The sequence below is a fragment of the Pocillopora damicornis genome, chromosome 3, assembly GCF_964200805.1.
Source record: "Pocillopora damicornis chromosome 3, jaPocDami1.2, whole genome shotgun sequence".
Lineage (NCBI taxonomy): Eukaryota > Metazoa > Cnidaria > Anthozoa > Scleractinia > Pocilloporidae > Pocillopora > Pocillopora damicornis.
In genome coordinates this window covers 15,948,042-15,970,310 of record NC_142672.1, presented here as the reverse complement: position 1 = coordinate 15,970,310, position 22,269 = coordinate 15,948,042, and the positions used below count along the sequence as shown (strand labels likewise).

The 22,269-nt window shown below is 40.4% G+C and overlaps 2 protein-coding genes and 1 non-coding gene across 3 annotated transcripts in view; 2 read left to right on the top strand and 1 right to left on the bottom strand.

Annotated features, from left to right (window-relative positions):
- Positions 1-22,269, bottom strand: part of LOC113682717 (uncharacterized) — a 145,868-nt gene that overhangs the window by 36,039 nt on the left and 87,560 nt on the right. The window lies entirely within an intron of this gene.
- Trnaf-aaa (transfer RNA phenylalanine (anticodon AAA)) lies at positions 1,732-1,804 on the top strand. The gene has a single exon. It is a non-coding gene; the product is annotated as a tRNA-Phe (tRNA).
- On the top strand, positions 5,817-22,043 carry LOC149048493 (sterile alpha motif domain-containing protein 9-like). Its single transcript, XM_089201588.1, has 10 exons — positions 5,817-5,909; positions 7,386-7,442; positions 8,740-8,812; positions 10,597-10,842; positions 13,324-13,494; positions 13,965-14,180; positions 14,375-14,713; positions 15,264-15,956; positions 16,273-16,296; positions 16,777-22,043. Exons 1-10 carry the CDS (start codon positions 5,817-5,819, stop codon positions 21,117-21,119), a joined length of 6,255 nt encoding a protein of 2,084 aa, XP_089057714.1. The 3' UTR covers positions 21,120-22,043.

Below are 22,269 nucleotides of genomic sequence, written 5' to 3'. Positions count from 1 at the left end.
AAGATTCAAAATACATATTACGTACTAAAATGCGAAAGTTATATACCACAAAACTGATAAATAGGCCCGAAATGAAATTCTATCTTGTTATTGATTATACGTTGCCTAGCACGTGACTAAATTCTAACCAGGCGGAGATCCAAAATGACGGTGGCAGTCCTAGCTTAGTTATATCACTCAAAACTCGTTCCCGTTTGTCTCATTTGATAAAGAGGGAATCGTTAATTTTTTCATTAAGACAGTATTGCCTTGATTTTCTAATATTTACAATAATAGACAGTAAATTTCACTGTTCACCCACATTTACTTCCAACCTTTTCTTTTGAACCAGAAACATAAATGATATACGTTTAAAACACATTACATCATCCACCCTTGTCAAATGTAATAGCATGATCATTTCAATTGTAATGCCTTCTTATCCCAACGTTACTTTGTTTCTTTGCTAAATTAGCGAACACTGAACTACTGCTCGTACTCTAGATACGACAATCAACCACAAAATTCCCTAAACCAGATAACATTAAACATAATCCAAAAAATCATGTGTCAATTCACGAGTTTGCTCACAAAGCACTTTGATTGTCTCTTAGCGTCAGGGTTGATGACTTCAACAACATCTACCTCGTGAATGTTGTCTGTAGGGAGAAACACTTCGGTCTTAATCCAATGTGCGGTAAATACTTCCTCATCCACTGTTGTCAATCGTGTCTCGTAAGCTCTTGCACCCTTTACCAACACTTCCTTGGGTTAAATGGCGAGTCATCGACACTCTCCGGGATAAAGTCGCCTTCCGTCTGTCCGATCAAGAAGTAATTTGGAGTCAACACGGGTTCGTCATTAGAATCGTCACTTACTGTTGTTAGAGGCCTCCAATTTAGTAGTTTTTCTACTCCTCTTCATTGACTTCTGTGTTTCCCTTGGACCGTAGATATTGCACGTTTAGCTGGCTTTATCATCGACTCAAAGACTCCGCCAAAATGCAGCGCAGCCGGCAGGTTCCATCTCAATGTTACTCCCTTTTTGGAGGTCGTGCTTTGTATCTTGTCTTGGTCGATCGCTTAGACCAAATCCTTCAGCTCTTTTGACGAACTTTCAAAGTTTGTCCTACTATCAACATTTTCTGAGGTCATCCTCTCCGCGCTGTCATCCGTATGAATGCATTAAGAAATACGTCAGTGTCCTAGGACGATGCCATCTCTAAATGGCAAGAATGTCAGTAAACAAAGGAATAAACACACGGTAACACTCTGCTTGATATTTGCCCCGTCCTTGCTAAGCCAAGAAGAAAATCAAAACTGAAAAGCTAAGGAGAGGTCTAGATGAACTCTGAAGTCTAATTCCAGGTAATAGTGCCATTTGTTAGCCAGCTGGCTTCGATCCAAATCGTTTCGCACACTCCAAACACTCTCTCGTGACCCTTTGAATTTGTTCACTTGCATGGACCACCAAGTATTTCGCGCGTAGGTGATTGATTGTTTAAGGCCCATCTGATGATCTTCTGATTCGTGGCAGTACTTGACACTCAATCGTATTACTTCTCCCTCTTGGGTAATATGACTGAACACTGAGCGTCGTAGGAATAATTATTTACAAATTGTTATCTTGTGTTCGATCTCAGAATGCCACAAAGGTGATTCCTCAGAAATGCATTGTGTATTCTGTACTGCACATCACTGGTCATCAACTGGATGGTTTATTTAGACCCAACACATTGTCCAGCTCCCAGTTGGCTTGTTAGCTCAGTTGGTAGAGCACTGCACCAAAATCGCAAAGGTCATGGGTTCAAATCCCGTACGGGCCTGAATTTTTTTTTCAGGTCCTATTTTCAACTACTCGTTTCAGTAGTGTTCTTGGCTGCGAGGAGCTCTTAATTTCTTCTCTTCACCGCAGTGCAAATAAATGAATTTCAGGTATGATGGTCTTTAATTCTTGAACGAGCCAGGTGACCCATATTTTTATTGCATAATTTTGTTGTGCAAATTTATCTTTAAATTGGAGAAATAAAAAAATGATAATCGAAGGGAAAGAAAGATATAGCGAACAGCGTGCAGGAAGCCCGTCACTCTAGAATGCAAATTATAACCATGAAAGCAACGACTCGAGGAACGTTTTCATTCGATATCACTTAAAATTGCGTGATTTTTCCACAAATAATATATTAACAAACACTCGAGACGTTCTACCTATCAAGCTTTTTTTTTAATAGTTGCTTTTAAAGCCCTTGCATTTGGCTACTGAAATATGTTCCATAAACTGATGAAAGACATAAAATTACGCGCGTGATTAGTGCCAATACAGGCCTAAATGCGGTTGGTTTGGCCCATCATATCTCTTAAACAAGCACAGTGACCTATCTTCTTTATTGTATTTCTTCATTGCTTCATTGCTTCATTTCAGGGCATCCATCTCAGTATGCGCTTTCGGAATAATAGCTTCTTCAGCATCGTGAAGCTCCAACGGCGTATGTTTGTCTTTCAATCTTTGATCGGTTGGTCTTCAACAAATCTTCTATAGATCGGTGCCCTCAGGCTTTCACTCTTACGAAAGACAAACCAAGCTCCAGTTCTCCTTTAGATTTCACCCGATACCATTTTGAATGTCTTGTTGGATTTAACTGCTAACCGTCTTCCTCTCTAGCATTGCCATCATTGGCATTCGCTTCACCCATCATGGTGATCCATCCATGCATGGATGCTCAACTTCACTACTTGGCCATTGGCTCTTTCAAACACCTCGGGATTTTCACAAATTCAAGGTCGTTTAACTCTCGAAACCACTTAATCCATTCATGCTGATGGTGTATTGGAAAAGAATCGTCCCATGCTCCTGTTTCTAGCCATGTCTTCTGCATCAAGAACTTTGATCTGATTATGTAAGGCGACAAGATATCTAATGGATCATAGACCGTAGCTGTCTTTTTTTAAAACAGGAGTGCCGAAAAAGAAGTTTCCATCTGTAGCGCTCCACAGAACACCTAAGGTCTTCGTTGTCTGCGACCCCCTCTATCTCCAAAGCTGTCTACCTCCTTTATGTCAGCAATCGTTCGATACCCTGTTCCGAATGTTGCATCCTACCTTGTCACCTTATTCAGTTAGCTGCCTCCTTGTTTCTTTAGCCTCATCTACCTTGAGAGCCGAAGGCATCAGGTCATCTACGTAGCAGTGATCCAAAACTACTTTAACTGCCAATGGTTTCGTCTTTAGATTAAGTACTGCATTTCTTGCCGAGAAAATTGGAAGCGAGAGGACAAGAACAACCTCCCAAGATAAAATTTTGGAGTTTGCACAACCTGGGCTTGTCATCCCCGTCCAAGTTCCTATACAGAAATCTTTGTAGAGGCCTGACAACTGGCCTGAGAATTAGTTGATGGTACATTTGAGTAACATCACCAACCAAGGCAAATTATTCCTTCCAGAACTTCATTAAATTGTTCACAATGTGACTTTCATTTGGGACCTGGTAACGATTCCCTCTTCAAACCCTTTCCGTCTTGCTGTGCGGAACCGTCGAATACGATTCGAACTTAATTCGTAGATTTCTCTGGACGAATTACTGGGAAGTGTGTAAGAAACTATTCTGACGAGGGTTTAGGCTCCTCCTCAGGGACTTCTCAAATGTAGCCTTTCTTTATGTAGTCTCCAATCACCGATTGTTACTCCTAAGCAAGCTTTTCATTCTGTTCAACATAGCGAAGAAGCTTTTCACTCGTAGGCCAATGTGATGGCAAATGTAGTCTGTACTCCTAAGCAAGCTTTTCATTCTGTTTGAACTTCTTTTCAACATAGCGAAGAAGCTTTTCACTCGTAGGCCAATGTGATGGCAAATGTAGTCTGTCATGTTTCCACGACACGACAACTTCGTATCTTTCTCCAGTGAATCTTATAGATTCTTTGACTTTGTTAAAGGCTAGCTTTCCGTCTGAGGTCAGCCGTCGATTCACTTGGGACGTGATGCAAGTAGCCTCCAGGCTCCAGAATTTTTTTATTCGGTCGTTAAGTCCTCATTCATTGCTATCTGACGTCTGCATACGAAATGCGTGGAAGAATCCTGTATTACATGCGTCGTGTCGCTCACACACGTCAGTGGTGCTTATCACTGTCCATCCTCGTGGACAAAGTCTGGCAATGGGCTCACCGTCACCTCCACGAACTTCCCTCACTGGAAACAGCAGGTGGTTGTAGTCGGAGCCGATTAGGAAGTCAATTTTACTCCTCTTTCCAAGTGTTGGAAAGGGAACGTTTCTTTAAATACTTCCACTAATCTTTTAACTGGAGCCAGTTGATAGGTTTCATTCATCCACAAATATTGTGCGATGTCTACGCAACAATAGTAGTGTCCATTTGACTGTCTAAACTCTCCAATCCAATCTCTATGATAGTCGACATAAGATATACTCTTTTGATCATTTGCAACTTTAATGGTCACTTTTTCTTCCATACGTATACCTAATTCTTCCAGCACATCTTCATTGACGTAAGTAGTATCACTACTTCCTTCATCTAAAAGTAACTGACGTGCAAGCGCTTGGCCTCATGTTTCAGGATAACCAGAACGGTGCGGAGGGAACTTCTTCGCTGCTCATGTTCTTTTACTTTTTGATACGTACGTATTGGACTCATTCCCATGGACATGAGGTACGTCAGAGCTCTCCTCCATGACATCTGGTGAACTTTTCTTCTGGTGAAGTACACGGTGGTGGTACCCCTTATACCCGTCAATTTCTGAATCTGTCGCTTATTTCCTCCGTATTTTCGATTCAATCTCGCTCTTGTTGCTTCGGAAGCCGCCTCTGAATTCTGTAATCCATTCACTGTATCTGCCGCCTCACCTTCCACACAACTCTCCAGCCGTAGCATTTTAAAATGCGGTGACAAAGAAGTTTCATCAACACAACTTAAAAACGCTGCCCACCACGTCAGATATTTCGTCTTGTCGCCCGAAAATTTAAGAATCGGAATTCGTCGTTTTCTTTATACAAGTTTTAGGGATGCTCCTGTAATTCCAACAATTCATCCCGTCGCTTTTCCGATGTCTTTCAATCCTTCCACAACTTTTCATCTCATCAGCGCTTCCAGGGACAATTCTACGGCTAAGTCGTTCAAATATTTCGCGGAACGTAATTTAAACAGGCCGATTTTGGCCGTGTACCTGAAAGATTTCTTCTGTCGGTGAGGACCAATCCATTAACTAAGAATTTTGTATAGTAAAAATTAGGCCCATTGTTTGTTTTTGTAGTGACTCAGCGCATGTTTTCATCTTGAGTGCGCCAACGCCCTTTACGATCTTCATTCGGATTGTCGATTCTTTCATTTTCATTCGTTAACAAAGTCGACTTTTCTTGTCAGTGAAGGGCCATGGTGTTTATATAATAAAAAAAATAATACATGGTTGCTTGTAGATATGAAATTTTTCTTCTCGTGTTCAACTCGCCATCTCACTCGTGAGCTATCTAGTTAAATTAAACCTGAAGAGAAATTCCATATCTACACGAATCCATTTAGTATTCTCTATGTAATTAAAAGGGAGAGGGCACAGGATACAAATATTTCGTCTTCGTATGACGATCTTGGACAAAGCTTCACATACAATCGTGAGACCAAAGTTTACGTATGTTCCCATGTGATTCTAAAGGTAACATAAACAAACGTGGCGTCACGCAATACATAATAGAGACAATATTTAATGATTATACACTTGTATTGAGCAAAGATAAGCACCTAGATATAACAGAAGGTAATGTGAGAAGAGAGTGTATTCATAATGGAAATTCATGTTCGTGCTAATTCAGAGGTTTGATTAATTTGCAGGAGCCGATGGATCCAGATGATTATCACACAGTCTGTGCTGCCCTTGAAGAGTTCAAGCTTGCCTCCTTGAAACCTTTTTTTAAGAAGCACCGTCTCGATGTAAGAGAGTGTTAGAATTTATCTACTTTTAAAGGTCAATGACTAAAAAATGAATAATGATCTGTAAATATTCACACTCCGAATCCAGTCGTTATACCCATAAAGAGGTTCACGCCTCCGGGAAAGTTTGAAAGACTATAACAAGCTGCAAATTAATGCAGCGATCAACAAACTGGTGATAAAGCGACCGTCTCTAGATGACAAGAGCTTTCGAATGGAATATTTAGTCACTTCTACATTCTTTGATTTCATTTTGTCATTTGTACGACCTTAGCCCGGGAAGAAGCCTTAATTATTTAGCGCTGTAGCACGAGCGATTCTTGCCTGCGGGTAAGCAGCAGTAGCTGACGAGAGGTCTGCAAGTGGTCTGGCACTGATAATGAGGGCCTTGCGAGGACTCCTATGAACGCAGCGTTCTAATTGCTGTAAAATTGTAGGTGTCATCATGACACAGACCAGCGAGTTATTATTCGAGCCTGAGCCTGAGTACATGGAGTTTTCAATATAATTCAAAATGGTGTCGGTCGCCGTAGGCTAGAATTATCTGGTTGTTTTTTCCTCCTTTTAACTCCTTCCTTGATCAAAATAAACCGGTGTAGGCCTTACCAAAGAAGAGGAAATGTGCGTAAGAAGTCATGCATTCAATTGGAAAGAAAAAGGCTTTCAAGTCTTTGATAGATATTTGTAGCGCCGCGTGAGTTGATTTTTGCGTACCCATTTGGCTGCCATATGGCTATATGTTACAAATATTTGGCTACTGGTTTACCACGTTTTGAGGTTTTAAGATTTCATTTGATTTGATCTTTTTAAGGAATTCTATCTTTTTTCAAGATTATTTCGCCTGTCTGTTTTGGCCATATTTTACACATATTTGGCAAAGTATTAACGATGTTTTCATGTTTTACAGATTTCATTTTGATTTAACTTTTATTTTTGTCACGCAGTCACCTTGTGAGCTATGTTTTCATTTCCCTTGCGTCTTTGCAACTTGTTTAAGTGCTCTTCAACGAAGCCAGCGCTAGCTACGCACACTAGTTATTACGACTTTGCCTGTAGAATCGCCTACTTGTTACATACCAAATCCCCGAGCAAGCTCGAGTTAACGCTTCAATAGCGTCTAGTTGACAATCAAATGCAAACGTGGTCTCCTATTATCCAAACGTTGAAAACTACTGATCGAAGCAAAGAATGAAGTACCTAAAGACAAAGTCGATTTAATTTAATTATAAAAGACGAACAGAGAGAAGCATTAATTGTCTTCAGAGATGTATATGTGGGAGAGTTAAAAAATACACCATAAAGCTTATCAACCTTTGTAAGAATCTTTTGTAGAAATGCTCCGTTGTCTGAAGACTCTTGTCCCACCATTTTCTTGTCCTAAAATGTTCATCCAAGCTCTGTATTTGCTCGATTTCCACGTTGTGTTGTAAAGAGCTACGATGATTGATTAATTGTTCTTCCATTCTCATCTCGCAGGATGAAACGCTAAATCTCATGAAATCCGAGGAGGAACTAACATATGTTTTAGCGGAGGTATGATTGTATTCTAGAATAAGGATTTGTAAAGGGCGAAGACTAGTTCTAGGAAGTGATTGTTATGTACTAGCTGTGTCGAAACAAAAATAATGCTAGGAAGGATAAAAGATTCGTAGGTATGCAAATAGAGATATTTCCTTGTGCACGTAAGAATACGAGTTGTGTTGCGAGCTGTGTAACGGTCTCAAGCCCGAAGTTTGATGGGTAAAGATGAGTTCAGGCCAATTCGCTATAATTTTGTCCGCGTGGCTGGCGCTTCGTAGCAGAAGTTTTCATTCGCGAGGCTGGAAAAATAATGGGAAGGAGAAACACCAGAAACCCCTCGATCAAAAGATATTGAAGAAGGTTTGACATCTTTTAAATTATCATTCTGGTAAGGACATCATTGTTTAATTTTTTTAGGAGGCTCCATAGGGCTTTTTTGACCACGCGAGATCTGGGTGCGAGCATAGCGCGAGCTTTAAGTGTCCACATGCGAAACAAACATGTCGCCTTGATACGACCGCACGATCGTTATCTGAAAAGGCGTGTTAAAAACAGTTTAACACAATACAGGTTTTATGTGATAAAATCTAGGGTTTCCAAATTTTTCATCTAATTTTAAATGTTCGGCAGGACAAATTTCACAAAATTGTGAAAATTTTGAGATTTCACCGAAAGCCAAATTTTCACTGGCAAGCGCCTCCATTCGTGAAGCCTTAGCTTAATAACAAACTGAAAATCATCATGATAATATTAACTACATCAAACCATAGTCCGAATCTTACTCATCGCCCTTTCTAGAAAAACAATACGCCGGCGCGCGCGCCAACATTGAGCAAAAACCCTATGGAGCCTCCTCACTTAAGTTAGATTGTCTAACTAACAAACTATTTGTTTTATAGAACAAAGAATTAAAAAAAGTTTTCATGATGACGTCATCTATACGTCTGTCCTCCAATAGATCATAAGTGAGAATCAATCAGAATGCGTGCATAACTGAGCTTATTATATAACAATAGCTACACCTGCAACAGCTGATGTATCACCTAGGACGAGTGGACAGATGTTTCTAAGGGCTTACAAATAATTGGACAAAAGCGACCATAGACTTTGAACTGTCGCAGGATTTTTAATTTTCTTTTGTATGGCGTCTGGGCTGCTAATAGGCTTTAACTTTGTAGATTTTTGTGTGATCTCTGCGGTACACTTATTAGGGTGTGGCTCAAACTTTATTTGTCCTTTAGAGATACTGTTTCTCAAAATATAAGAAATGTGAACGTACTCATTTTCTGAATTTTTTTTATCTCTCTAGCAGTTGAATTTACACTTCGGTGAAGCATTCAAATTTAGCAGGAACTGGTTTGAGAAGTACCCTAAGTACAAAGGTGAGAAGATAAGCGCCTATGTTTTAGTTCTCAAATCACAAAAAGACTAAGAAAATGCTAAAAAAAGGTGCATTGACCCCGAAAGTATTCATATGTACAGGAAAACGACCTGTTTTAGGAATATTTTTATAAAGTAGCGTGTACAATTTTCCTTCAATTCATATTGTGGTATAATGTTAAAAATCTCTATGTATACACCCACGACCTGACGTTCATAAATGTACGCATTCAGTTCCAATAAAATTGAAGCCAGGAATACCTATAGAAAATTTCGAGAGCAAACATGTTTTCAGAGAAGAGCTAGATTTTTGTTAGAAGCGAAAAACGAACGCGGAATGAAACCCACGTAATAAATTCTCCATGCTTGAATCGTTGTTTACTAAACTCACGGCCAGAAAATTAAGTAACGCTCTGTTGAAAATTCTGATTTAAAGCAAATTCTTCGATTGAAATATGCTTTTAGGACTTATTAACACTAAAAAAAATGATATCTACCGGTCCATAGAGTCGTCTGAATGTTGCAGGACATCACTTGAAGTCAACAAGTTTCAGTTTTAATTTTTCAGCCGTGATTTGTATCGCGTTTGGGAATCGAAGCATGGTTAACCCAGGGTTAATTTTCCATTGCTCTTCAAAAAATAGTCCATCATGATTATTTTCTGAATCTAGTATTCCTCAGTATATTTACCTTTCATTCTGAGCTCTACAAGATCCATCTCGACCGGGAAATAACAGGAAACGTTATGCGCTGTGTATCTTGGCAGGCACAATGTGTTTTATGTTGGTCTCGAATGACTTATAGAAGGTCTTTTAATTTGTTTGGGATTAAGTTCCTGAGCGTTTCGCAGTTTTAACACTCACGATTTTTTAGTTTTTTCCTTAGTTCCAGGACACCTTTTTTCTTGCAGAGTGAGATACTACTAGTTATGACTATTTTCGCTTACTGTTTCCTTGACAGAAACAACGTCAATCAATAGCCAAAAGGAAAGCAAAAACGTTGGTGGAAGCACTGTGAAAATTAACACGAAGGACGGGTCTTGGGGTAGTAAACGTGCCTCAAGAAATCAAACTGAGGAAAGTAAGAGTTTTAATACACCAGATGAGATTCAACACTTTGCAGGTAAAGAGGAGGAACGGGTTTTCATCCACAGGACCAACAGTTCTCCAGGACTTTACAAGTGCGAATCAACATATGATGACAAGAAGGACATGTGTGAAACATACTCTTCTTTGGGCGAACCAAATTCAACTTTAGACGTTTCTTTCGAATTTCCAAATAATTCATTAAATGTGGAAAAGAAGCAATTGAAAGATACAACTTCTAACTTAAATATATGGGTCAAGGCTGAAAGCAAGATTGTGAGCCCTGAAATACACCGATGTGATGAGTTTAAGATTAACCTTAGAAACATTTAATGGCATAAACTGGAACTAGATTTCATCGTTATATTCTTATGGAGACATAAAAGTTACATTTTATTTCCCAATTTAAATTAACTGTAAACTAACGTTAAATGAGACCCAGTTCAGACGCCGTGCTTCTGCCGTGCCGAACTCAATTCTGTCTAAATTAGATCCGTGGTTCCGCCGTGCTATAGTCGAACCTAATTACAATTAAGTTCGCCACGGCAGAAGTACGTCGTCTGAACTGGGCCTGAGTCTTTACTTATCTATTGAATAGCTTTTTGGGTTCTAGCATTAGGGGAGAAAGAGAGAATGGCTGCAATCAGGTTAATTAGATACTTTTCTGGCTCAACCATGGCTGCATAATTCTGTCTTTTCAGAGGACCGAGAAAAGAGTGCTAAATTAACCTTAGACAAAGATGACATCTCCAAAGTGCAGAACGGCAACAGGAATTTAAGCATAAAAACTTTGATGATGAAAGAAGGAGTTGTTATTCAAGACCGTCCTTCCAATGATACTGAAAAGACTGTAACCAGTCAGTGGCTGAAATCCAAGCAGGATGCAAGGGAGCAGAAAGCGTGCGAAAACACAAAGACCGATGCGCGTTTGGAAGTCTTTCAGGAAGGTATTTCAAAACAGCTTTTATTTGATGATAGGATGTTTTTGAAAGCTACTAAATTGTGGAACTCTCTGGATACTCTTTAGAGGGTGTTATTCCCACAGAATGTTTCAAAAATAGCCTGGTAAAGATGAATTTAAGTATCAAAATGTTTTTTCGAAAAATAGGTAGTGTATATTCATCGTGGTACATAACACTTCAAAAGAGAAATAAAATCGTTTGTCTCACAATGTGGTCACTTCGGATGTAGATCGCGATATTTCAACTGCGCATTTCTAGTTTTCTTCTGGCGATGATGTCGAGTAAGTGGTGCTCAGCTGTTATTAGATGGAATTCCACGACTGTGATTGGTGCATCTTTCTGATCAGTTTCCCACTGTGGTCCGCTGCCGAACGGCTCCGTGCTGTTGCGTTTTTTTGATCGTTGGCATCTAGACTTCTGGGATTTCAATTCCACTGTCCCTGTTGGTGTTGTGAAATTGAAGTTTAAAGTGAATTGCTTCATTTACCGTGCGTGTGTAGAAGTGGAGATCACTGTCAATAACCTTTACTTCGTTCTAGAGCGGGTGGTGCCCGGTGTTGTTGATGTGCTCTGACTCGATCGACGGGGGTCTTCGATCCACATCTGAACTGACCACATCGAGAGACAAACGATTATATTTATTTTTTAAAGTTTTTTTTTCAGTTTTTATTTTCGTATTTCACGGCCTAAAAACGAGCTTAGACGAGGAATTTTTTATTACATATTGTGTTTTCATACCACTACTACTGCTCAGCACTAATAACATAATTTTGACATTTGCACCTGATAGCTGATGTCAAAATTATGATATTAAGAACTCTTACTCATAAGATACTATCATACTTTATCAACCTTTTGGCTTGATATAACACGGTTTGCTCTTGCTTTGGGATTTTCATCGAAGCTTTTACTTTAAGTGCAAATGTCCTTGTCGAAGGTTCTAGCAGCGATGATAATCACGAAGAAAATAAGACGCTCGAAAAAATAAAAGAAACTAGTTATAAATTAAAGCACATCACAACCAGCATGAAAGAGCTTTTGGACTGTTGTAAAACTATTTTTTAGACTCGCTAGAAAAGCCTCGAAATCTCAACTACCGTTTACGCTATCTCTACCTACACCCACCGACAAAGAACTTTGAGCAAGCACTGTTAGAAAGAAAAGGATTTTGACGTCGTATGATTATGAAATGTTTATCGCTTGTCTCCGATGTAGTCACTTCCTATGTAGACTGCAAAGTTTCGACCGTATGCTGCGAGTCTCAATCAGTTGATAAGGTCCAAATGATGCAATAGCCTGCGTAGCTAGCGTTTTTTTTTTCTTTTTCCACTTGATGAAAGTTATGGCAGCGGGTACCCAAAAGAGAGCAGCAGAGTTTCGAGTGTAAAAAGGTTTCCTCTATTATTTTCCTCCCCAACCCTCTGGTAGTTTAACTTTTCGTTTTTACGCTTGCGCTGCTCAGTTGTTCAAAGCGCGCACAAGACCACCAGCTACGAAGACTATACTCTTACAAAAGGCTAACCTTAAAAACGTCAGCTTTCCAAAGGTTTCTTTAGGCTGATTTTTCAATCTTTTATCAACTCCCAGCTGATTATCCACGAAATATTTCACTTGCCCTTTAATGAAGCACAACTGCTTCTTGAGACTGAAACTAACAGCTTAACTCATCGACCGCTAAGTTCTTGATTACCCGCTAAGTACTTGATTAATAGCCATTCCTGAAAAGGAAACGTGCCACTTCATTGATAAAAATGACGGCGGCTTCACTTTTGTCCTCATGGGCTTTCGTAGTGAGGATCCGCCCATGCGCGTAGTCGCGTATCCGCGCGTAACTTGACCAGGCGGCTACATGTTCTCTAGGCTGGCTTTTTTTCGTAATACAGCTTTGAAGTAATTTTAAAAGTATTCTGCACTTATTCTGTAAAAGTCGCCTGTCTCATGTGCCCTAAATGTATATCAAACATTTTCGGTTTGGCAAGGAAGTTCATTCCTGATCACGATATGATAATGTAACACGAAGGTAAACTTATACTCTAATCACACAGAAACGATTATGAAATATTTTGTAACTAATGTTAATAAACACAAACACAGCATCAGGAACGGGCATCTCGTTTATTGATGCAGGATACAGCAAGTGTTACATCATCATAAAGAAAATACAGTAGTGAATAAACACAAAAGCAAAGTTTATGGAGACGCCTTCGAGTGGCTCTTGCATAACTTGCAAAATCTTAAATAGCCTAGTGCCCCTAGGGATTCATCATACCTACAAGCACGCCTAAAATGCTTCTACAGTTGACACGAATCATACATGATGAACTTCAGTGTCATTAGCAAAACGTTGCAAAAGACATAAGTCAATTTACCAGCCAATATATATCGCTTGCTTAAAAGAACAAGGCAGGTAAAAAGAGAAAGAAATGTAACTATTGGGTTGACGTGTTTATTTGGTTTCTTGCGAAGGGACAAATCAAAACCAAAATACAACATATGACACTACTTTGTATGTTATGTGTGGCAATGAAGAGCAGAGCACCAAAGAAGACGTGAAGAATTTATTCAGGACAGCCAACTCTTCAATGGCAATTGAAGATAATCCGGACCAACTATCCACAACCGAGGAACCCGATCAAGGTATGGATTCTAGAGGTAATTTAAGTCAAACAGGATCGTTTTAAGCATCAATTAAAGTTGAGCTCCTGGCTGAAACCTGAAGCAAGAGGTTGACAAGAGTTTGAATTTAGCGTTACGGTGAAAGTCAGGTGAAAAGATGAAGAAGTTATGAATTATTAGATACCAACATGCACTGAAGTTATATCGAGAGACTATCAAAACTGAAATGAGGTAAACTGAAGTACCGCACAGTTCTCTTCGAGCACGAGGCCCATTCAGGTCAAAGACTTCATATAGCAAAAGCACGATGAATAAACATAAATGCAAAAGTTTTATGGTTATTGATTGTGGTGCAGGCACTAGCACAGTGAATTTAGTGTCATTGTTTATCTAACGATTAGTTTGTTTCTGAAGTGGATCGTAACATTTCGACTTCATACTGCTAGTCCTCTTTGGGCGATCGAGTAATAGGGCCTCGTTTGCATTCATAGATTTTGTGAATCAAGAAACAAAGAGACCTTTAGAAGATGAAAAGAACTCCAAAAAAGACAAACCAACGCTGAAAGTAGAAGAAAAAGGAGAAAACATGCTTGATAGCAAAAAAGATGGTATTTATATCCATTGTCAACTAAACGATATGGTATGTGATTCTCAAGACAGCGTGAACCGATTCAAAAGGCAGGAGAGCCAGAAAGCTCATTCGAAGGGTACGTGATTTTAAAGTAATATGATTTTAGCATAGAAGTTATTCATATATTTTGTGAATAATTTATACATTTCTTTATATACAACAGTAATAGTATTTTCATAACAAGGTAAATTCGTTTTTTGCGCTCCTTATTTGTGGTTGTACTCTATAGCATCGTTTGATACAATATTTCTCTTCTCTGTTTTGGGATAGACTCATTTCGAATTTCTCTTGAACACAAACTACCAAGAGAAGAGGAAAATTGTTTTAGTACGCTAGAGGAGTCAAGGCTGGAGAAAATCGAAACAACAACCAGAATACAATCTGCCGATAAACTAAGCCCAAGAATCGAAAAAGGTGCAGGTGAATCGAGCCTTTGCACCAACTATGCAGATACTGCTATTGTTACCTTTTCGTCTGCACCAGTGGATTCGAACTCAACAATGCCACAAATTGACGATTTACCGCCAATCCAACAACATGGTGAAACAACAGAGACAAGTAACGCAGATGAAATTGCAGCTGTAAGATCAGAGGAGATGGCCCAAAAATGTGAGTAGGCCCAGGAAACAAAATTGAAAAAAATGATTTGCTGCCAGCCTTTGGATATTTGAAGCTAGTTCATCGCTGAAATTCTGCAGTCTTCAAACGTTGATGGGTCGAGAAGAGGAAAAGGGCTCATTAATACATTAATACTGCACGCTATATAGGACGTGACCACAGTCTAACTTGACTATCAATGAGAATAGAGTGACAACTGATAACATGGTAGAAGCTGTTATGTAGTTTAAAGTGTATCTTTTGATTATGGCCGACTTAGGAAGAAAAAAATAACTCCTTACCTTTAAAGCGATGGCTCACTGTGTTGAACATGAAGAAAGCTATCCGTCCAAAATATCCATTTCAGATTCTCGGCACTGTGGCTCGCCCGCGTCATCGACATCCAGGTTTTGTGAGAATAAAAACAAACTTTTGGCTAACTTCTCTCTAATGCAAGCTTTGCCCGAGATATCCGTCGGACGGTAAAGAGAATTTATTGGAAGAAAGATGATGCAAGACATGATTGCTAAACTCTTACCATTCTTTTTCTTCTTTGGTCCAGGTAAACGGAGGAAATTTGGAGCTAAAGTAGAGGAGGATTTCTTCTATCAGCAAGGCTCTGTTTTAAATGTTCATGAAGACAGAGAGGTAGAATTTAAGTCTTTAGCAGGTGCCAGCCCTGGGTCACTCAGATGGAAAGTAATGGAGAAGGCAAAAAAGTTCATTTGTGGCTGCTTAAATGCCGATAGGAAAGGTATAATATATTTCGGAGTGGGAGACTCTAAAGAACAAGGCTCGAAGTTCCAACATGGAGAAATTATTGGACTTGACGTTGAGAATGTCAAAGACGATATCAATAAAGCCTTCCAAGATGTTCTCGACCACCACATAAAAAGCGACGATAGGCCGCTTCAGAAAGGCGGGGAACAAAATTGTATCAATATCTACTTCATCCCTGTGAAGAGCACGCAGAATTCAATTGACCTTTATGTCATAGAAATCGAGGTGGCTCGAAACTTTCTTTATTGTAAAGAAAATGTGTACTACTACAAAGTTTGGAGCGAAAAGAGCGAGAGCAAGGACTGCACTGGCAAGACGGGCTTGCGAGACTTTTTCAAAGTAAAGGACGAGTCTGTGGAAGCTGCAATTCGTACCAACGGCGAATCTTGCTGTGTTAAGCCAAATGAAGTGAAATGGCAAATACGAGACCCCCTGTCTAAAAGGTACAAGGAATGGAAACGGGATATCAAATGTGGTACGTAAGTTATTTCTTGAGGCAGCCAGTTAAAAAAAAAAGACAAAAAAGCTACAAATCTTATCCGAGACCTGCAATCTCTTGATCGGATAGGTTAGGCATCGCAGGGTATCGGAGACCTCAGCGGTTGTTGTCATCACTATGCAAGCAATGGTAAAGGACAGTGGTGTGTCGCGGTAGTTAACGTTTTCCAATTATCAGATTGTGATCTGCGAAAGTACGTGACCATTTCCATTGAAGAACACTCTTCTTAACATAATCATGCATTCGTTCAGCCTTTACCATCATTTAACTTGTTTTATTCTTTTCCTTTCAGGAGTCAGTGGTTTAGCTTCTGACGGTAAGTTGCTTCGCCTAAAAAACTTGCAGTAACATTTTGTTTCGTGCATAAATGCTTTTAAATCTGCCACTTTGAGACTCAGTTAAAAGTAGTCTTGCAAAAGTATGCTTTGTTCGTTTTCGAACTTAGGAACTGCATGACTCATTATTGCAGGATACAGCGCACAAAGTGCAAAAGTGCCATTGTTTGTGCACTGTAGACTCAAAAGTCTCATTGCGCGTTCCCTAGTTTGTAAATGTAATTTACTTCAATCGCTAAAGAGAATGAATCAAAAATTTTTGTCACTTGTGCTTTTTACCTTTGAAATCAGTTTTTTAGGTCCCCATACTTATTTCTGTGAACATCCGTCAATTTCGAAAATTGCTCATAAGACCCCTTAAGTTGATATTGTATCAGCCCCTCCCCCCCCAAAAAGAGAATTTTATTTAATGAATAAACAAATAAAGATGAGGAAAAAAATACCGCAATAAACGATTTCAGGTCTGATCACTAATGATGGTGACCTCCAGAAGTTCAGCACGATAGTCAGAGAGCGTTTACGTGACCTTAACTTTCAAGAGTTTCACTACATTCTTGTTGCCAACAAGCTGCCTCCAGAGTACAGAGGGACTTCAAAGTTATCCTTTTTGCAAAACATTCCTTGGGTGGCCGTATTCGATCTGTTCGATGCTGCCTCAAAAAAAGATGGCTTATACTTCTCTTGCAACGAAGTGGGCGACGGCGCGCGTGCAAACGTCAAGACCCTCCACGACTTTAAGGATGTGTCTCCAAGTTCCATTGGTGACAGGGATTGTCCCCTTTCGTTGAGATGGACCACGTGGATTTTAAAACAGCCAGATAGAATGGAAGAGGAAGACTGGATCACATGTTCAAAAGACTCCTTGTACCGAACCCTAACTGCCTACAAGCAGAGCTTTCCCTCTGGACGACTGATTTTTGTTTTTCTTGGATTTGCAGAAAATGCCGTTCTCGAAATGTCGGATATCGCAGAAAGCTGCTTCAGCATACTTGGTGAGGAGATTGCTAGTAAATCTGTCACCGTTATAAGCGAAAACAAACTGGTTGCTGATGCTTTTATCAAGGCTTCAAGGTCACCTCTGGTAAGAAAGCAACTTAGAGAATGTTCCATCACCGGAATATCGTGGGATCTACTAAAAGAAATTGTTAAAGAGATGGTGGGGCCTCTTGAGTTCCAAGAAAGAGGTGCTACCACAAAGCTTCCCCATATCACTGGCCTTAAAGACATTCTCAACAAAGTTATTAACTCCTGGGTTGATCTTGAAGTGTACTATCCCGAGCCTCAGGATCGACTGCCTCGTTTGACTCAGGACATCGAAAAGGTGAGAGATGCCTTCTACAAAGGTGGACAGTGTACCCAAATAAACCTGTTCTATGACCACAGCATTGAGAGGACCCTAGAGGAGGAAATAACTCGAAAGATTGACCAAGCCTTAAAGTCCCTCAGTGAAGCAAGAGGTGATCGTAGTTGCTACGTTAAGACTGTGACTGTCCCCTACGAACCGGGATCTGGTGCAACAACTCTGTGTCGGAGAATTTTGTGGAAGAAGCGGAAGGTTTTCCGTTGTGCAGTTGTCAAGGCTATCACAGCCAGTACCGAGTTTCAAATCAGAGAACTTCAAAGTAAAGGTTACGAAAAGATGAAATCTAATTATGCACCTCCGGCTCTGGTACTTATCGACAATTTTCCTCAGATCGACACTCAACGTTTGTCGAAGGATCTAACCTCAATGGAAACAAAATGTGTCATACTCTCCACCGTTCCCATTGAAAAGTCAGGCACTGATTTATATTTTGACATCACGCCCCTGAAACAGCTGGATGAGACAGAAACGCAGCTTGTGAAGAACATCTTGATAAATATCACAAAAGATACTGAAAAGAGAAAGAAAGGCGAAGAGGTCCTTGAGCGAGAAAAGCGATTTATTTGGTTTGGGTTGGAGCTTTTTGGAAGAAACTACGTCAAGATAAAGGAACGGCTCCAGAATCATATCAGTAGTACTTTGGCTATCCTAGGAAGTTCCCATTCAATACACGAAAAGCTCCTCAACTTCTGCTGCTTTCTTCACTTCTACAGTAGCAGTCGCTATATCTTGCCCCATCCCTTTGTGGTTGATTTGCTTATCAAAGAGAGCAGCAACAATGGCGAGGAAGAACATCAAAGAAAAGATCTCATTCATGACCTGTTTGGAGGACTTCTCCTAGAAGGATTCGACGAGACCCATGGGTATAGCGGTTGGCAACCCGCACATTACCTAGTAAGCGAAGTTGTGAAGTCAAGAATGAATGTTGAAGTCACAGCTCTTCTACTTTTGGAAAACGCAGAGGAAGGAATGGCTTGTGTGAACAAATTTTTGAGACAGCAGCTCTTTCAGATTTTCTTAAGTCGGAAGAGCATTTCCGAACCAGTCTGCCTTTCGCAAACAGGAGGAACAGACGACGACATCATTGGTTCAGATATTGAAACTGATCTCTTCGGGTTTTATGAAGTTCGTACAAGGTACTCCCCCTTGATATTAGACATACAGGGACAAGATAATGGCAATCGCAGAACATTAGAATTTCTCATTGCGACTTGCCAGAAGGCCAACCAAACTGATTATAAGGCGTACGCCTGGCAACAGCTGGCAAGATTCATGGGCTACGAGATGCGGTCTGAAGAACTTAAAAGAACCGATATCTTGCATGAGCGCCTTTACAGTGTCATGGAAGAAAGTAAAGTGGGAGAAATCAGATTATCTAGACCTAAAACTGGCATCGAAGCAGCGCACATTGCTGTAGATATTGCTATTAACCAGCAACCAAGCTACAGTCATCATTATACGACAAAAGGCGTTCTTTACGTTTTACAGCTGAGAGATTACAACGATCAAGATGGTGTTAATCCTATGTCTCACCTTCCCGGTGTCATTCACATATGCCGTAAAGCGCTGGAAGTGTATGATCAAGCAATCAAAATGATGCTGTCCCTCAACTACTACTCAATGATCGGGAAAATTCAAGTGATCGTATTGCTGTTAAAGATTGTGAAGGGCTTACCATGCTTTCCTCTCGACAGTAGCCTTTTTTCAAGTTATTTAGAGAATGGAGAGATTCCTAAAGAGATGAAAGAAGTACTCTTACCGGGTGACCACAACTACGTCCAGAGTCTCAGTCGAACAACACTAGACCTACTGAACAAACTCTTTGGAGATGTCAAATACCGGCAGTTAACTTCGTATGATGAAAATGAAATGAGCGGTATAAGCAGTGCGAGAATAAGAGCTTGCAAGTTGCGGCGACAGTTCTACGAGATTACTGGATTTGACAGGAGCGAGCTAGTTGATGTTGAATTGCCGTTGTCGCCAGTCCTGAAAGACGCACCTGACCTCCTTCCTCAGATAGTGCAAGATACTCTTTTTAAGCGACGTGAGACATCGTATAGTGGGTGGTCTAACCTTGATGATGAAGTAGTTTCGTCGATTTATCGTCTTCTTAAGCCAGTATGCTTAAAGGATCATGGGAATCACGATGACATGGTGATTTTCTCGAGGGCCTGCCTTCGACTACGAAGTGAAGAAAAACCACCAGTGAAAGAGCTCGATGATGTTGTTCAAAATTGGATACAGAGGTTTCCAGGCTCACAGTGGGCACACCTGTTCAATTGCATGATCCATTTCCCCATACCGAATGGTAGTTTGGCACCGTATGATTCTAAAACATTGGCTTCTGTTAAAGAATGTCGTCGGATTGCTCAAGAGAGAACAAATTGGAAAGTTCGACATTCGGGGGCTGAATACTTCCTTGGAAAGGGAAAGGGCCTTTCCGCCATTGTAAGTAGTCAAAGGTTCCCTACTCTTGAGAAAAAGTCGAAGACTAAGACTCACTTCTGGAGAAGCAAAGAAGTCTCCGACGTACTCTTGCGTGTAAGAGGTCAAAAAGAAGCAAAGGGCATCATTATTTATCATGGAATAAAGCTTCGCTTTGACGATATGCTCTACCCCAAGCCAAGCAGGGACAACCTATGGTTTTACGTTGGATTTTCCGTGACTGGTCCTTATGCATTCGATCCAATAGACGAAGACACTTATTCTACTATAAATGGAAACCCGGAGGAGAAGAAGCAGATGAATGAGATGGCGGTAGGAGGATCAAACGCCAACTGTAACAGTGTTTCTTTTACCGTTAATCAAGATGGCGACAAAACGACTGACTTTGAGGGCGGTGTACGGAGAAATTCAGTCTTGATGAAGGAAGAGCCTCGTGTTGTGCTTAATAACATGCCCTCTTGTGCAAAATCAGAAGCCTCTCCTGCGACGCTTCCGGAAGTTGTAGTCACAGAATTTCAGATGGTGTCCGCAGAAACAGCCTCACCTTCGTATGCAACCGCCGTTAAATACGGGGTAGATAAAGGAGGAAAGGAATCAGCAAGGTGTCAAAATAATCCACCCGTGGCTGCGCCATCTGTGTCCCAAACAGTCAGCAAACTTAGCACTGTCCCGGGGATACAGGGTCAAAAGAAGCGCAAATTTCAGCCAAAGGGAATTGATGACAAAGGAAGGCTTCATCACGGGGCGTTGGTTCTTGGAGCGTTTAAGTCCAAGGAGTGCTACACTCATACAAACCCTAATTCCCAGCTTCACGATATCGATCGTTGTACGTTTGCTCATTCGTGGCGGGGGGATACTCGCCAGTTTATATGTATCAGGTGCACGCAGGATGAGAAGAAAGTTTGCCGACAAAGAAAGGAACATAAGCAATATATATGGAACTTAGGCCCCTATCTTAACGAGGATGGTAAGATCTGGGAAGAATCTTGCTCCTAAAGTAAAATTGGCTCAGTCTGCATGGATTCTAAATTCCTGCACTTTCCTCCTGCGACATGTCGAACGAACAATTGCTCCCAATCGAGGTGATGAGAATTTGTCTGCTGAAATCATAGTCAAAGACCGAAGGGAAAGCACGGGCAATCCTCAACTGAGCTGTTTATACAGACACCTTCAAATTCACGTTATTGTGATAACTTTATGTCATCCTATCCAGAACAAATGCAATACTTTTCGGCTCGCTGATGTACTGCGTCTGGCTGTATTTCTTCTTTTCCCTGTTCCCTCTGAGCAAAAGACTTGACCACCTGTCTCCATCTTTACAGTCCTGCTGCCCTGGTCAATAAGTCCTCTTAACAACAGAGATTCTGACATCATTGGTCCATACCAAGGCGCCGAAATAAACTCAGATTGAACAAAAAGCTTTGTTACGTAAGTCAAAGTGTTTTTATGACTTAGGCCGAATTGGCATTATTTCTCAACCAAATTGCCATTTACTAACGTCTTATTACGCCAAAAGATCGCAAAAAACTGCACGACACAACCGAATGGTTGATGAAGTTGGAAGGAGACTCCAAGAAACTAAAATTTCGAGTAACCTTGAATAAACACTTTCTGTCAGGTGATGGTCGAGTGAAAAGTATCTTCAGCCATGTACGTTTTTATAGGGGGCCAGAATTTCATAAGAATAACAAACTTTAATTAGAGATCAACTGTATATCTCAAAGTTTCGAATGGTGTTAGCGAAGGGTGCACGTTTTCTTTTTCTTTTTATTCAAAAAGAAGATTACAACGACCTCTGCTTTTCCCAAGAATTTATTGTTAAAGGTAATATCGTTGGGACTTGGTGTAGCACTTTGACAGTGAAGGGGTGAGGAGTCCTTGATAAGTTGCCTCTCAAGGTGCGGAAATTAGCGAATGGAATGTAAAGAAGAAAAATTAAGGGATCTAGCAAGTTAAACGGGTCCATTCAGGGGATGAAATATTTCGTGAGAACAATGCGAAGGGTGGAACGATTTGCGAAAAGACAGTAACATTGCCGGAGGAAAATTCGTGGTCACGATGTTTGTTGATATGCTCTCCAACGGCAGTCAAGCCCGCTATACTCCCGGTGTTTTTTGAATCGGGTTTCCAGCTCTCTACCAATTTC